At 40.1% G+C, this 16,656-nt stretch overlaps 1 protein-coding gene across 1 annotated transcript in view; it reads right to left on the reverse strand.

Moving 5' to 3' along the window:
• Positions 1 to 16,656, reverse strand: part of Tmem214 (Transmembrane protein 214) — a 358,745-nt gene that overhangs the window by 214,478 nt on the left and 127,611 nt on the right. Inside the window, exons 7-8 of the mRNA XM_080281050.1 lie at positions 4,820 to 4,921; positions 3,061 to 3,172 (exon numbers count right to left, since the gene is read on the reverse strand). Of these exons, the coding sequence (XP_080137176.1) occupies positions 3,061 to 3,172; positions 4,820 to 4,921 (214 nt within the window). The remainder of the gene's footprint in view (positions 1 to 3,060; positions 3,173 to 4,819; positions 4,922 to 16,656) is intronic.

The raw sequence follows: 16,656 nt of genomic DNA on the forward strand, positions 1-16,656 counted from the left end.
AGGGAGGAGATGGCCGAGGATGAGGTGGAAGGATGGAGTTGAGAGGTATATGAGGGAAGGGGAAGTGATTTGGGGGGAGGGTAGTCAAATGGTGGGTGACAGAGCGATTTGGAGGCGTTTTGTTTGCAGCCACCCTTTGCGGGATTAGGGCGTCGGGCTATAGATAGAGACTTTTCCCAGCTCTGGTAGGGTGGTTTCCAAAATACAGAAAACACCACCTCATTCACTCATATTAACCCTTTTGATACTTAGGGTGGCAGTGCAAATGTAACCCACTTGTTACTGGACTACGCAGGCTGCGTTGAACCTAATCTCACCCGCTCGTTACTGGACAACGCAAGCAGTGTCCAACAAAACTGCCCCTTGATGGAAAGAAAAAACATCGTAAATTAGCGCATAATTTATATCTGCCGAACGTTTTTATCAACACCATAAGTACAATTATTCTAGATTACGTGAATAAAATATCAGGCAGATAGAGGCATAAATAAAAGCAGGGGTAAAAATAATTTAGCAAAACACCGCCCCCACACTGCATTGATATCGTAAGATAATTTCCTTTCGCGGTACATAAAAAAGACCCAAATCGTCCTACTGTAAATGTTTATATGCCAATATGTAGCTAATGAAATTTCCTCAAACTCTTTCTCAGTAACAATTACCATAAAACATATATTTCTATGAGGAAACAAGAAGGAAAAAAAAAAAAAACGTAAAATAGTGCATAATTTATATTCGCTGAACGTTTTTATCAACACCATATGCAAGAACAACTATTCAAGATTATGTGAATAAAAAATCAGGCAGATAGGGGCAAAAATAAAGGCAGGGGAAACAACAATTTTGCGAAACACCGCTCCCACACCACAGCACAATCGTAAGATACAGTAATTTCCTTTTGTGGTACGCAAAACTGACCTGAATTGTCCTACAGTTAATGTTTATATGCCATGATGTAGCTAATGAAATTCCCTAAAATGCTTTCTCAGTAACAATTACCATAAAACATATTTCTATGAGAATACACGAAGGAAAGAAAAAACATCGTAAATCAGCATGTAATTTATATTTGCCAAATGTTTTTATCAACACCAAAAGCAAGTACAGTAAAACTATTCAAGATTATGAGGAAAAAATCACGGAGATAAAATTAAAACCAAGGGTGTGAGGATAAAATGTTTAACTCGCCGAGTGCCAGTGTCGTTTTAAAACGGTCTGACATAATTCCGCGGCCAGTGTCAGTGCCGTTTTAAAACAGTTTAGCATAAAAAACTTCACTGTGTCTGCATTTTTCAAGATTTGTGGGTAAAAATTGGCAGGCATGCAAGGTAACTGTTCCTCTACCATCCCCCAGGCTGTCAAGGCCATACACTCACTTGCTCCCCCCCTCACGCTCGCTCTGCCTCACTCTGCCCGTGTGCTTCACCCAATGCTGCACGGAGTGAAGGCATTTTGTAAATATTTTCGTGTATGTGTAAGTTGTAAATATATTCTTGTAAGTGTAAGGACTACAGAGTGAAGTCAAGTTGTAAATACCTTCTTGTAAGTGCCAGGACTGTACGTAATGAAGTCAGGTTGTACCTATCTTCAAGTAAGTGTAAGATAATGCATTTACAGAGAGAAAGACACGAAAACTGTGATAGATGCTGAAGTAATAAGTAATCAGAAAAGTGTACTGAACATTGCTATACCTTCCCAGCATAAATACTCGAGTATACCTTGCATAGAAAACAGCTTTCTCTCACGTACGTGGTGAGCGTGAGAGAGCAGCTATACCTGTAGACGGGTTAGGCAGGACTCAATAAAACTCATTTCCGAGCCTCAGTGAGCATTTTAATGGTGAAATTCATTGTTTCCACATCAAAATCGATCATTTTAGCCCCCCCCCCCAAAAAAAAAAGTGTCAAAACATGGCCGGCACTGAGGTGACCCATTGGGCTAAAAATAGCTGGCACATGGCGAGTTAAGTAGTACCACGAGCCCAGAAACATGAGGGGGGTTCTCCCAGCACTTGGCCTAGGCCGAGCTGGCCCACATCCAGAGTAATTGCCCGCAGTTGGACGCAGCCTGCATTGTCCAGTAACGAAAGGGTTTTCACAGGTGTATGCAGTGGCCTAGATAACAGCGACTGCAAGCAATCCACAACCAATCCCCACTGATTTATGACTGACCCTAACTGCTTCACTTCTTGCCTGTTGCCATACAGATCATTCACAGTGGGACATCATCCCCATAAACCACTTCATTCCAACTTTTTCTCTATCATCCCTCTCTCTCAACCCCCTGGATACACAAATCTTCATAATTCAGATCCCTCTTTCACCATCCTTCCACCTATTTCTCAGCCCTATCCCATCCTCTCACTGCCTCTAATCTGGATTGCATATTTTATCAATCACTCATCAAACCACTTATAACACACCCTGGTCTACTATTTCCACCATTCCAAGTTAATTTCCACACATATCTCTTGGTGTTCATTTTTCACCCTGTCAAACCATCTTACATGCATCATTTGAGCACTTCATTTCCAACACTTGCACCATTTTCAAGTCCCAGGTAGTCTGGGTCCACATCTTGCATCCACAGAGCACAGCTGAGGTAACTGCACTATGATACTCAAAAATTTTCATTATCACTTTTTCCATAGAAGGAGAACTGTCAATTCAGTTTCTCAAGTGGCAATGGAACCTTAACAGACAATGGTTTTGATAACTATTGTGAATTTAATAGCAAAATATATTATCAGAACCAGGAACTTATGACAAAGATTTACTGTACTAAACGACAGGTTGAAAAGTTGTAACCATATTACTGCACATTTGTTCTAACCTGACAAACATCTCCAACCCCTTTCAGCACATTTGATGGCCAGTTGGAGCCAGACCAGAAAGATGATCTGAATAGTAACCAAGGTGAATCATTTCTACCTCATAACTAAGGTTGACAAATTTCATGCAACCAAGACTTGGCATTCAAGCCACAAAAGTGACCAAATTCTGTCATATGAAAACAAACTAATTACAGTGAAAAACCTGTGTATGCAATGCAAATACTGACCAAGGTGCTGGAGTAGTGTGGCTGACTGAGGGAGGTGTTTGAGGTAGAGCTGTGACCAGACGCACCAGCACTGAGGATCTTGGGTCAGGCACTGCACAAGGCATGTCAGTAGCTGTGGGGTAACATGCTGATCATCATCATCATCATCATCCATTTAACCTAATTTCTCACATTCATGTGAGATTTACCCATTTTTCTGACCACAAAGCTTACACTTTATGCTTATCATTATTTGTATCAACACCAATATAACCTAACTTTCCATGTTTATGTGAAGTTTAACTTTTCTTTTTTCTGACCCCATGCCTTATATTTCATCATCATCATCATCACTGTCACCATTATGACAATTTTTAAGGTTATGCAAGGTCTAATCTTATTTTTCTTACAATCCCCATGCCTTACTAATTTTATATATTCATCTAATGCCTGAGTTTTCTTCTCTTACAAAGAAAGGACATACAGTACTATGTACTGTCACCCCCATCCTTTATTAAACCCTTCAGCCAGAGGACATCATTTCTATTTCATTCTTGTTATCTCCAGCTGATATTTGTAAACTTTGGAAACACTTCCCATATTCAAGGACAACGGAGACACCAGTCTGAAAAGTTTATCCTAATGTGAATACTGTACAATCATCTACAACCAGCACAATAAATAAATAAAATACGTCATCTGAGTGGTACTGCTGTTGTGGTCCCAGCCTCATCTAAATACAAACCCGTGACACTACAGTAAACCTGCTATTTCAGTTGTGCTTTCTTTTTTTTGTTGAGGTCTTGTTGAGGGACTGTGTTATAAGAGTGAGGTAATCTGATTCAAATGGTTAAATGGAATATAGGGATAACAGATGTCATCAAGACTGTACAAGTGTTGGGTGGTGGAGTTGCTATACCTCTAGGAAACAAAAGGAAAGGAAGTGACGAGCAGAGATGTCAAAGATGTCAATCTTTTGTATTCTGTGAAACTTGCATTGCTCTATAATGAATCACAGTATGATGCAAACCTCTTGAAACCTTTTCCTCCATGAAGCTTCCAAAATTTAATGACTAGTATGTGTCATTACCTTTTTGCAAATATGGTTGTAATGCAACTTCCATCACTATGCCCAAAAAGGTTAACATGGTACTTAACATGACACTTGGGTTTTCAAGTCTACTTATTATCAAATAATATACTTCAGCTTAGAGAACATGACCAAGTCGGAGATAAAACTGGGGATCTGCCACCAGAGTACACATTACTGAAATTAGGGAGTACAGTTACCTCGTATGATGGGTACATAGTGTTTGATAAATCGATGGTTTACCTTATTTACAAAGTAAGTAATATACTGTATTTGTAATATATCTGGCAGTTGAAGGCACCCACTATCTACTCACTCAATGTAGTGCTACCTTCAGGTGACTAGAGTGAGAAATTAAATGGTTTCTTATAATAAAAAAAATCATCTACTACAATGGGAAGTAACCATATTGTTGCCTGGTGGTCTTGTGGATTACAGCACTTCTACTGGATGTAACCCATAAGAGTTTACATCAGAGTAATTGGAATTTACTTCTCAAGTAATGTCGTTCATGGATGGTACCTTGTAATTCTTACCTTAAATGTCTGGACTTATACACTAGGCCTGTGGCCCTATGCTTCTGATGGGGTAATAACGTATTGGATAATGATGAAAGGTAGTATACAGAATTAGAAGCCTGTGAGAGAGTTTTTACATTACTGTTTAGATTAGCACTGGGTCTAGTCTAACCTCAGTTTTGAGTGAATGGGACACATTCGGATCAACGCGTCGTAGGAATGAGGGGAAGAAGTTTCGTAACGTCACCTCTGGCTTGGAACTGAATGCCGTCGTCTGAAAACATGATACAGTACTGCATTAATTCATCATCATTATCATTATCCTACCTATATTTCCCACTAAAAAAGGGGGCATGCAGAATGCAAAAATATCAGAAAACATTTAAGTACTGGTACTGTATATTAAAACACTCCACACACTGCCTAGTGAAATAGCCCACATTTTTTTCCTTTTTATACAAAGGCGAAAGAACCAAAAGCTACATAACGGTACTTGCAAAGTACAGTAATTCAAGTAAATAAAAGATAGCCAAATTCAAGATATGCTTATTTTGAGACATTTGGACACACTGTTTGAAAGAATGAGGGATATTGGCAGAAGGACATATAGAATGAGGAAGACAGTTCCAGAGCTGAACTGCTGTATACACAAAAGACTAAGAGTAACAGCATTAGCAAGGTGGGCAGACAAGGTGTCAGAAAGTGCTTGCAACAGACAAGCAGGATTTAGAGATGGCTATTCGACTATAGACCATGTCTTAGTACTTAACTCTATAACAGAATTATATCAGTGTCAAAAAAAAATGATGTTTTGTGCCTTCACTGACTATAAGAAAGCATCTGACCTTGTAGACAGAGAATCATTATGGAGGAAGTTGCTAACAAGTGGGATAAATGGAAGGATATTGGATGTTATACCGGTATATAACTTGTATGCTAAGGCCAAATCATGTGTGTTACTTAATGGTTCAATATCTAATTTCTTTCCATGAAACATTGGAGCCAGACAGGGAGAAAATTTGTCACCACTTTTATTTGCAGTATACTTAAATGACTTCGAATGGCATGTCAGTAGGGCATACAAAGGTCTGAATGTGCAATCTAATGATGTTTCAATATACCTAAGTGATGATGATATAAGAGATATTTTTCAGACAGTATGTTCTCCTATATGCTGATGACACTATTGTAATGGCAGAAACTCTCGAAGAACTGCAAAATGTTCTGAATGCTGTTTACTCTTATTGTACCGACTGGAAACTGACTGGAAACACTTCAATAACAAAAATTGTGGTTTTCTCCAGAGGTAAAGTCAGAAATAAACCAACTTTTAAATTTGGTGAGGACGATCTTGAAAATGTAGACTCGTATGTGTATTTGGGTGTATTGTTTAGTTATAATGGTTCCTGCAAATCTTGCATTAAAAGACAAGTCAACCAAGCAAGAAAAGCACTCTTCAGTATGAGGTCAAAAGCAAGAAAAGTGAAATTGCCAGTTGACATCCAGTGATTTGTTTGATAAGCTCGTATTACCGGTATTACTGTATGGATGTGAAGTTTGGGGCTGTGGAGACATTACATAAATTGAAATCATTTATAGGAGATTTCTAAAAGGACTGTTACATGTAAACAGCAGTACACCTAATTGTCTGGTCTATGGAGAATAGGAGCCCCCACAAACTGGAAAAAGATGCCACCGCTCGCCAGATAACTTAATGTAAAATGCAAAAGTGGGGTCAACTTGAATAACCCTCTGTAATACAATTTTTGTGTTACTTTACTGAAAATATGATATTTTTGGATTTATCTACATATAATACTGGAGAAAAAATTGTTTCTTTATCAAAATATAATAGAAATGGAAGGTTGCATCCATCTCAGTTTAAGGACAGTCTACATGTGATTATTATGTTGCCTGAGTATTGATCACAGTCATTTTCTTAGGTGGTGAATGCACATCTGTGAAGAAAAATTGTAAATGAGTGTAAAGAAATTCTATCTTACATAAGAAATGAGGGAAATATGGTACTTAAACAATTGAAGATCGTATGAACCAACTGAGCTCATATGGAGGCGCTTTCTTATGGGAAGCGTGGCGTAGTTTGTGCGACCGTCGCCAGGGGCCCAGGGTGGCGCTGATGGTGTGTATACACCACACCTGACTCCAGCTCCTTTTGAAATTACCCGATGATTCCGGAAAATATAGTGTCATGGTCCACTGTGCAAGTAAAATATATATGTGGAAAAATAGACTGTAGCAGAACTGAGACGTTTTCTCACAGCAAGAGGAATATCATGCCTTTAAAAATAGCGTTATGAGGAACACACTGAGGTGGTTTGGCCATGTGGAGAGGATGGAGGGTGAAAGACTGACGAAGAGAGTGTATGTGAGTGAGGTGGAGGGGGGAAGAGGGAGGGGGAGGCCAAGGATGAGATGGAGGGATGGGGTGGAGAGGTATATGAGAGAGGGGGGTGTGAGTTGGGAGCAGGGCAGTGAAATGGCGGGGTACAGGGCGACTTGGAGGTGATTTGTTTGTGGCCACCCCAAACGGGATTGAGGCGTCTGGCAATAGATAGATAGATAGAAAAATTCGGGTCGGCTGATCTCGGCCTCATACGATTTCGGCCATACAGTTCTTACTATTTTAAGTGTATAATGGATAGAATCATGTCAGGATTTGCCAGATGAAAGATTACGATCTTGGAAACTGTATGATATATTTTTCCAACAACTGAGATTCATAACACTTGGTAAAAATGTGCTCAATGCAAAAACACACAATAAGCTTTCATGCTTTTTAGTAAACTCCATGGAGAGCTTTTCAGCATAAATCTCATTTAGAACATCAGTAAAATATCTACAATGAATATAATACTGGTATAATGCTTTATGCATGAGTAATAATCACAATAGAAATTTTTTAAAAGGAAGGTATACCAGCTCTGAGTGGGTAGTGACCCCACGCAATTTAGTGATCCGGCGAACAGTGGCAACTTTCAGGAGTTTGTGGGGGCTCCTATTAGGTACACAACCAGTACTAAATCTAATCAAACAAAGAATTATATCTTTTTAGTGTAGAATTGTGCAAGGAAAACAGAATAAATTGCCATATATTATGTATAAGTTACTTAAACTAATGACATTCAACCCAAGAAATTAATTTAGATCTAAGTGGATCACTATGATAGAAAATACACTAAATGATGCAGGCATGAGTAATATATGGCTAAATAAGAGAGATGGATTTAGTGTTAAATATGTGGTAAGCTCATTGAAACTGACACTGAATGACATGGCTAAGCAAGAATGGCATGCTGATGTAAATGTTAACATACAATGTATAAATTATACATTGTTCAAAGACAATCTTGCCTTTGAAGATTACTTAAATAAGTTGGATTTTGGTGGCAGAGTTGCCCTAACAAGGTTTCGTTGCAGAAATCACTTGTTACCAATCACAAAGTCTTGTACTGTGGATAGCAACGACCAGTGTACAAACTGTCCTGCATGTCATTTAAATGAAACAGGGGATGAATTCCACTATGTTTTTTAATGTCCATTTTTTGATATGCTACGAAAGAAATACCTAGGTATTAAGACTAGGGTACATGCCAATACATTACAAATGAGTAGTATATTTAAGGATAAAAGGCATCAAAAGATAAAGAATCTAGCTAAATTTGCTCAAGCCATTATGATTCACTTCAAAACTATGCTCAATACTGAAAGGGAAGAAGACACTCAAGTCAACATTCCTCAAACAACCTCCACAAGAAGTGGCAGGGTTGTAAATGCTCCAAGGAGATTAAATTTGTGATTCTCAATCTACTGCCCATAGAGTTACTTAGCTATATTTTGCAGCTAAGTTTTCCTATTCTTGTGAAGTTTCAGTACTGCCATACCTAGTATCTAGTATGAATTACAGGTAGCCTGTACATTTTACATAGTAGTGGCCTAGTATAAATTATTGGTACCGGTTAGTTATATATTCTTATATACTTTTGAATACTGTTTATATACTTTTATATTCCACAGTAACTAAAATACAAATCCCTAATGCAATATAACAAAGTATGATACACATAGGGATATCAGCATTGATGACAGTGTCGCATAAATACAGTAGATATATATAATGTGAATAGGCATACGTTTATTGAAGGATACCTAAGATAATGGTGTTTTGTACTTAATAGTCATATGAATTTGCTAATTGAATCTCACTGGTGTTTGCAGACAATGGTGTACAAGTAGCACCAGTCGAGCAGGGCAGTACTCCCAAGGTGGATGGAAAGCTGATGACAGGGAGTGCTGGAGCTCCCGTTTCATCAGCCCTCGGGACAAGATCCCGACCATCCCCATTTGCTGAATTTTTCAGAGTCTCAGTAACACAGAGAGTAGACCAGCATGCTCTCCAATACAAGTTTCTCCAACTAGCAACACCAAACTACATGCACAGTACACACCACACTTCCTTTTCAAAATTTTCAAAAATAGCGTCAAATAACATAGCCTCGGAGTCCCCAGGGGGGAGGACCATAAATGCCCCCACCTTCAGCCCCTCTCCTGGTGACGACTCAAGGTGCCTGGAACCACTGTCTGACTCTCTTCTTCTTCATTTCTGCAACATTCATGGCCTTTCCTCTAACTTTCGCTCTGTTGAGCACCACCTCTCCTTCCCTAAACCTCACCTTCTTTTCCTAACTGAAACTCAGCTGTCTGAGGCAACTGACAGCAAACCCTTTTCTGTATCCTCCTACTTTCTCTATACTCATTTCAAAGCCAAAGGTGGCTGTTGTGTATATATACGCAACAACTTATCTTGCTCTAGTGTTCCTGAACTCAATTCTTCTGAATTCTCTACACTCTGGCTTCGGCTTTCCTGTCATTCTCTGACTAAATATATCTGTGCTGTTTACTTATCTCCTAATTCTACTGACTATCAAAAATTCTTTGACTATCTTACTTCTACGATGGAACATATTCTATCCATTTCTCCTTTCTCTGAAATCTCCATTCTTGGAAATTTCAATGTTCACCACCACCTTTGGCTCTCCTCTCCTTTCACTGATCCACCTGGTGAACAAGTCTACACCTTTTCTATCCTTAATGACCTAGAGCAGCTTGTACAGCACCCTACCCGAATCCCTAACCGCCTTGGAGAGAGCTCCAACATACTTGATCTCTTCCTTACAACTAATCCTTCTGCTTACACTGTTAATCTTTTCTCTCCGTTGGGCTCCTCCGATCACAACCTTATCACCTTAACCAGTCCTATCGCTCTGGTACGGCCTGCAGACCCTCCAAAAAAACGACGTCTCTGGCACTTTGGAGCTGCGGATTGGGAGGTCCTCAGGCAGTACTTCTTTGCTTTTCCCTGGAATGATTATTGCTTCCATGGCCAGGAGCCATCTGGGTGTGCCTTGCGCATTACAGAGGTTATTCTCTTGGGCAAGGAAGCATACATTCCTTTCTCATATCCTTTGACTAATGCATGAAAGCCTTGGCTTAATCACGCTTGTTCTAATGCTATCCGCAACAAGGAGAGGGCCTACAAAAGGTACTGGAGCCAACCCACCCCTGAATCACATCTTTTATACATTTCTGCCCGGAATCGTGCTAAGTCTGTTCTTCGCTCTGCTAAAAATAATTTCATCCATACAAAATGCTCTCTACTCTCTAACTCGAATTCTTTCCGCTCCTTCTGGCACCTTGCCAAAAACCTTTCTAACAACTTTACCTCATCATCCTTCCCTCCTCTTTTCTACTCTGATGGTTCTGTAGCTATTTCTTCTACTGATAAAGCAGATCTCTTTGCTCAGACTCTCTCCTCCAATTCCACCTTAGACGATTCCGGTGCTGTTCCTCCATCACTTCCCCCCTCTGACTTCCTCGTGGGTAACATTAAAATTTCTTCAGCTGATGTATTTTCTGCCATTGCTGGCCTCAGTACTAATAAGGCATATGGGCCTGATGGAGTCCCTCCTGTTGTTCTCAAGAACTGTGCTTCTGTGCTTACACCCTGCCTAGGCAAACTCTTTTGCCTTTGTCTGTCAACTTGTACCTTTCCTTCTTGCTGGAAGTTTGCTCTCATTCAGCCAGTCCCAAAGAAGGGCGACCATTCCCAATGTTCTAACTATCGTCCAATTGCTTTAACATCCTGCATCTCAAAAGTTTTTGAGTCTATTCTTAATAGAAAAATTTTAAAGCATCTTTCCTGTCACAACCTTCTTTCTGATCGTCAGTATGGGTTCCGTCAGGGACGCTCCACAGGCGATCTTCTCACTTACCTTTCAGACTCCTGGTCATCCTCCTTTCGGGACTTTGGCGAAAGCTTTGCCATTGCACTTGACATCTCAAAGGCTTTCGATCGAGTCTGGCATAAATCTTTAATTTCCAAACTGCCCTCTTACGGTTTCTATCCTTCTATCTATGCCTTCATCTCTAGCTTCCTTTCTGGTCGTTCTATAGCTGCTGTTGTAGACGGCTATCGTTCTTCTCCTAGATCTATTAATAGTGGTGTTCCTCAGGGCTCTGTCCTATCACCAACTCTCTTCCTTTTATTCATCAATGACCTTCTAAGCTGTACATCTAACCCTATCCACTCATACGCTGATGACTCCACCCTTCACCTTCCATTCGATTCCCACAACGTCCATCTCAGCAGTTACTTCAACAGGCAAGGGATGAGGCTATGGCGCACCTAATGTCTGACTTGGCTCGTATCTCTGACTGGGGTAAAAATAATCTGGTTGTTTTTAATGCACCTTCCTTTTATTAATCAATGACCTTCTAAGCTGTACATCTAACCCTATCCACTCATACGCTGATGACTCCACCCTTCACCTTCCATTCGATTCCCACAACGTCCATCTCAGCAGTTACTTCAACAGGCAAGGGATGAGGCTATGGCGCACCTAATGTCTGACTTGGCTCGTATCTCTGACTGGGGTAAAAATAATCTGGTTGTTTTTAATGCACCAAAGACTCAGTTTTTGCACCTATCAACCCGACAAAATCTTCCACAGGTATACCCACTTATGTTTAATAATACTCAACTTAATCCTGCATCATCGTTGAACATGCTTGGGGTTTCATTTGCTCGTGACTTATCTTGGAAAGATCATATTACATCTCCTGTAAAATCTGTTACCAAGCGATTGGGTGTGCTAAGCCGACTCCGTTCCTTCATTGCCCCTGCACAATTGTTGACTCTATACAGGGGTTTTATCCGCCCCTGTGTGGAGTACAACTCTCTTGTGTGGGGAGGCTCCCCACATACAGCTCTTCTCAATAGGGTGGAGTCAAAGGCCTTTCGTCTCATTAACTCTCCCCCTCTTACTGACTCCCTTCAACCTCTGTCTCTTCACCGCAATGTTGCATCTTTATCTCTTTTCTGTCGCTACTTCAATGGTCACTGTTCCTCTGAACTGTCTGCATCCATTCCTCCACTTCAACGACGGGCGCGTAGCACCCGTCTAGCAGCAAACTCACCCCTTTTCTGTCCAACTCTCTAATGCTAGAGTTAACCGTTACTCCCAGTCCTTTATGTATGCAACAGGTCAACTCTGGAACTGTCTCCCTCTGTCTGTATTTCCTGCTTCCTATGATCTCCAGTCTTTCAAACGCAGTGTGTCCAGGCATCTCGAAATGAATGGATCTTGAATTTGGCTCTCTCTTGTATTTTATTTTTCTCTTGGAAGGAACAGTTTTGCGGGCTCATTGCCTTTGGTTCCTTCTTCCTCACATTAAAAAAAAAAAAAAAAAAAAAAAAAAAAAAAAAAAAAAAAAAAAAAAAACATAGTAATGCTACACCTTATCTCTATAATTACAGATTAAGCAATCTGGCCAGTAGGACTAAGATCAAATTACTGTACCTGATTTGACATACCGTGGCACTTTTGTCAGTATTTCAAAATTGTACTTTTCACTGCTATAAAAGTACTTAGAGTTCATATACAACAAAAGGAGGTGGCAAGAGTCATATTATAAAGTAATACAGGGAGTGTATCACACAGGCAGGGGAGGTGTGGGGCTTGTCCACACACCTCCCAGCGGCCAACCAGCACATATGGGCTGAGTCAGGAAAAGGGACAAAACCTTGTTCACTGGGCCATAATGGTTCACCGACCTTAACCCAAACAAACCCATCAAGTTCACACCCACACCAATCATAGCTAACTTCGCTACCCACAACTATATATTACAAATGTTTAAAAACAAATTTTAAATTTACTTCTAAGTATGCAAATACTATTACATTAGGAAGTATTCCATTCCATAACTTAGTGATTTTTATAATGATGTATACTCCATTCCAAAAGTTAGTGATTCTTGCATTTATATACTTAGGGGAATTTCTTATTAGTACCTAACACTATTTTTATTTTCAAGAGTTGTTAGGCCAATACAAAGGAATGAATGAATCTACCTTTACAGTAATTAATCAACGACAAAGCACTGCAAGTAGTGTCGCAGCATTAAGACATAGTTGTATTACTTGTACTCTGTAAAATATAGGCAGTATAAGATACTGGAAGGCCAAATTTTTTCCTAAAACACACAAGTAATAGCTATAGTTTTTCTCTCATGTATATGATTGAGCAAAATTGTGCAACAATAGTTTGTACTTGTATGACCCGGAAGGAGTGGATAAGAGTCATTAACCCCTTAACCACAGGGCATCACTTTCGTGATGCTTGGGAGCAAGGGATCATACCGTGGGACGCCACTTTTGTGATTCTGTGTTATTTTGAATTCGCTCGGGCTTTCAAGTGGTGGCTTGTATTATCTAACAGTACTGCCAATGTCCAACACTAGTCAGCACTCCTAATATCATCTGTACTCCCGTCCATTGTTGACAATTTAGCCATTTCTCCCCGTTCTTGACTCCCCTCCCTACCTCCCCTCCATTACCCTCTCCTCTCGCCTGACAGCCGTGCTACGCTATGTAAATCTTCCCTGGAATTTTCCACTGATTTCATCCATTGAAATAAGCCCTATGCCCTATTCTTATACCAAATAATACTGTATATACAAAAAAGAAATAAGGTAAGTGAGAGTGCCATACACCTGGAATTGGCTAATTATCACCTGACAAAGCAACGTTGGGTCTGGTTAGTACTTGGATGGGTGACCGCCTGGGAACACCAGATGCTGTTGGCATCCCTACGTGTTAAGTGGGGTTGGTGGAGGATTAGTGCCCCTCCCTGTAAAACAATCAACTCTAAGCCCTTGGCCACCCCGTCTGGGATACATGGCGTCTGGCAATGAATGAATGAATGAATGAAACACCTCACGTGCACTCGTTCGCTAATTTTCGCTGTTTATTTCCCCTTGAAATATGCTGTATAATCTGTTCTCGTAATAAAAATATACATAAGAATGGAAGGGAGAAGCCTAAGTGATATTTGCATTCACCTGGAACTACATAATTATTGCAGGCCACCACACTGTATTCTAAGCTACGTAAATCTTCCCTGGAATTTTCCACTGATTTCATCCATTGAAATAAGCCCTATGCCCTATTCTTATACCAAATAATATATACAAAAATGAAATAAGGTAAGTGATAGTGCCATACACCTGGAATTGGCTAATTATCACCTGACAACACCTCACGTGCACTCATTCGTTAATTTTCACTGTTTATTTCCCCTTGAAATATGCCGTATAATCTATTCTCGTAATAAAAATATATATAAGGAGGGAAGGGAGAAGCGTAAGTGATATTTACATTCACTTGGAACTACCTAATTTATTATGTATTGTCTAGATTTCCTGGCAATCATTTCATAGCTATATATTAGCAGCTGTCACAAGGCTGACATTGGCAGTATTGCACTCCCCCTAAGCAGGCCACCAGTATCAGTTTACTGTCGTCTTTCAAGGTGAAAGTACGTCGGATTCGCGCCTGTCCAATTCCGCCACTTTTTAGCCCCATGCAAAGGGCCCTGTGACCTCTACCCCCTACTATACCTCGTTTGGAAAGAAGTAAAGGGCTGACAAATGATAGAGAGTGACTAAGATTTTTCTGGTGAGTAAAACAGTACAAGTGAAAATGTAAATAATGTGTAAACAGCAAGTGAAAGCAATGTATGTAAATATAAGTGAACAGTGGAAAATAGTTTTATAAGTTACTGCAAGTGACAGTGCCTAACACAGTGTAAATAAAATAGAAATGTAAATAATATAAATAAAATAAAGAATGTAAATAGAAATGTAAATGAGTAGTATTATAAGAATACGAGTATATATACTAGGAGTAATGAAAGTGAAAGTTTCACTCTAGCATGTATGAATACTATGAGTTATGGGTCTGGTTAGTACTTGGATGGGTGACTGCCTGGGAACACAAGATGCTGTTGGCATCCCTACGTGTCAAGTGGGGTTGGTGGAGGATTAGTGCCCCTCCCTGTAAAACAAGTAACTCTAAGCCCTTGACCACCTCGTTTGGGATACATGGCGTCTGGCAATGGATGGATGGATGAGAATGATGGTGAAAGTGACAATCACTCTCAACGCTAGTATACAGGACACGAAAGTGAGTGCTACGTATTTTACTGAAAGAGAAATTGAATGCCTACAGTGACAATAAACTACTATTACTGAAGGAAACTTATGGATAAAGATTGTAGATATATATAAGTGTTATATAGTAATAGAAATATAAAGTGTGAGGGGTTTTATGAATAATAAATGAGAACACCAGCGGCGAACGATCGCATGTTGGAAGGCCATAAGCCCTCGTAATTTTCATTGCTTTCACATTTTTTTTTTTTTTTTTTTTGGAGTATGGATTCCAAACTATTTGAGAATCATAGATTAGTGTTTCTAGTGATAATATCAGGCTGTGGATTTGTTGAATGTAGAGAGTGAGAGCAGTGTGAGTATAAGTGGTTGGGGAATGGCTGGGAGAAGAAGAGATGAGAGGAGGGAGGAAGAGATCAGTAGGTCGGAAGTAGTGGAAGCGATGAAGACGATTAAGCTGGGAAAGGCTCCAGGAATTGATGAAGTGTGTGGTGAAATGCTTAGGTATGGGGGTGAGATTGTTGTGGAGTGGATATGGAAGTTGTGTAGATTGGCTTGGGAAGAGGGAAGGGTTCCAGAGGACTGGAAATCAGGTATAATTGTTCCTCTGTTCAAAGGAAAAGGGGAGAGAGAAGTATGTGGTAACCATAGAGGTATTTGCCTTCTTAGTATGACTGGTAAAATATATGGTAGAATACTCATTGATAGGGTTAGGCATATGACAGAGGAGCTAGTTGGAGAAGAACAAGGGGGATTTAGGAAGGGAAAAGGGTGTGTAGATCAGATATTTGTTCTAAGATGTTTAGTGGAGAAGTATCTAGAGAAGGGAAGGAAAGTGTATGCTGCCTTCATGGACTTGGAGAAAGCTTATGACAGAATAGATAAGCAAGGTATGTGGAAGGTATTAAGAATATATGGAGTGGAGGGGAAATTGTTGAGTGCTGTGAAGAGTATGTACGAGGGAGCTAGGGCTACGGTGCGAGTGGATGGTGAGCTGAGTGAGTTCTTTGATCTCAATGTGGGACTGAAACAGGGGTGTGTGATGTCTCCATGGCTGTTTAATATATATATGGATGGGGTTGTAAAGGAGATGCAAGGTAGGGCAGTGGATGTGGGGGTGGCCCTAATGAATGAGGGTGAGATTTGGAAGCTTCCGGTGTTGCTGTTTGCTGATGATACAGTATTATTGAGTGAAGATGAATGGGAGTTGCAAGGTTTGGTGAATGAATTTGGGACAGTGTGTAGGAGGAGGAAGCTGAAAGTTAATGTAAACAAAAGTAAAGTTATGGTGTTTGAGAGGAATGAAGTTACAGAGAGTGCAGTGAGGTTGGATGCGATATGGAGAATGTGAGTGCATTCAAGTACTTGGGTAGTGTGATGAGTAAGGATGGAACTTTGGGGGATGAAGTACGTGAAAGGGTACAGCAGGGAAGAAAGGTTGTTGGTACACTGAAAGCAGTGATGAGAAATAGCGAGGTG

This window comes from Coenobita brevimanus, chromosome 87 (genome assembly GCF_032717465.1).
Source record: "Coenobita brevimanus isolate Jiangsu-jjx chromosome 87, ASM3271746v2, whole genome shotgun sequence".
Classification (NCBI taxonomy): domain Eukaryota; kingdom Metazoa; phylum Arthropoda; class Malacostraca; order Decapoda; family Coenobitidae; genus Coenobita; species Coenobita brevimanus.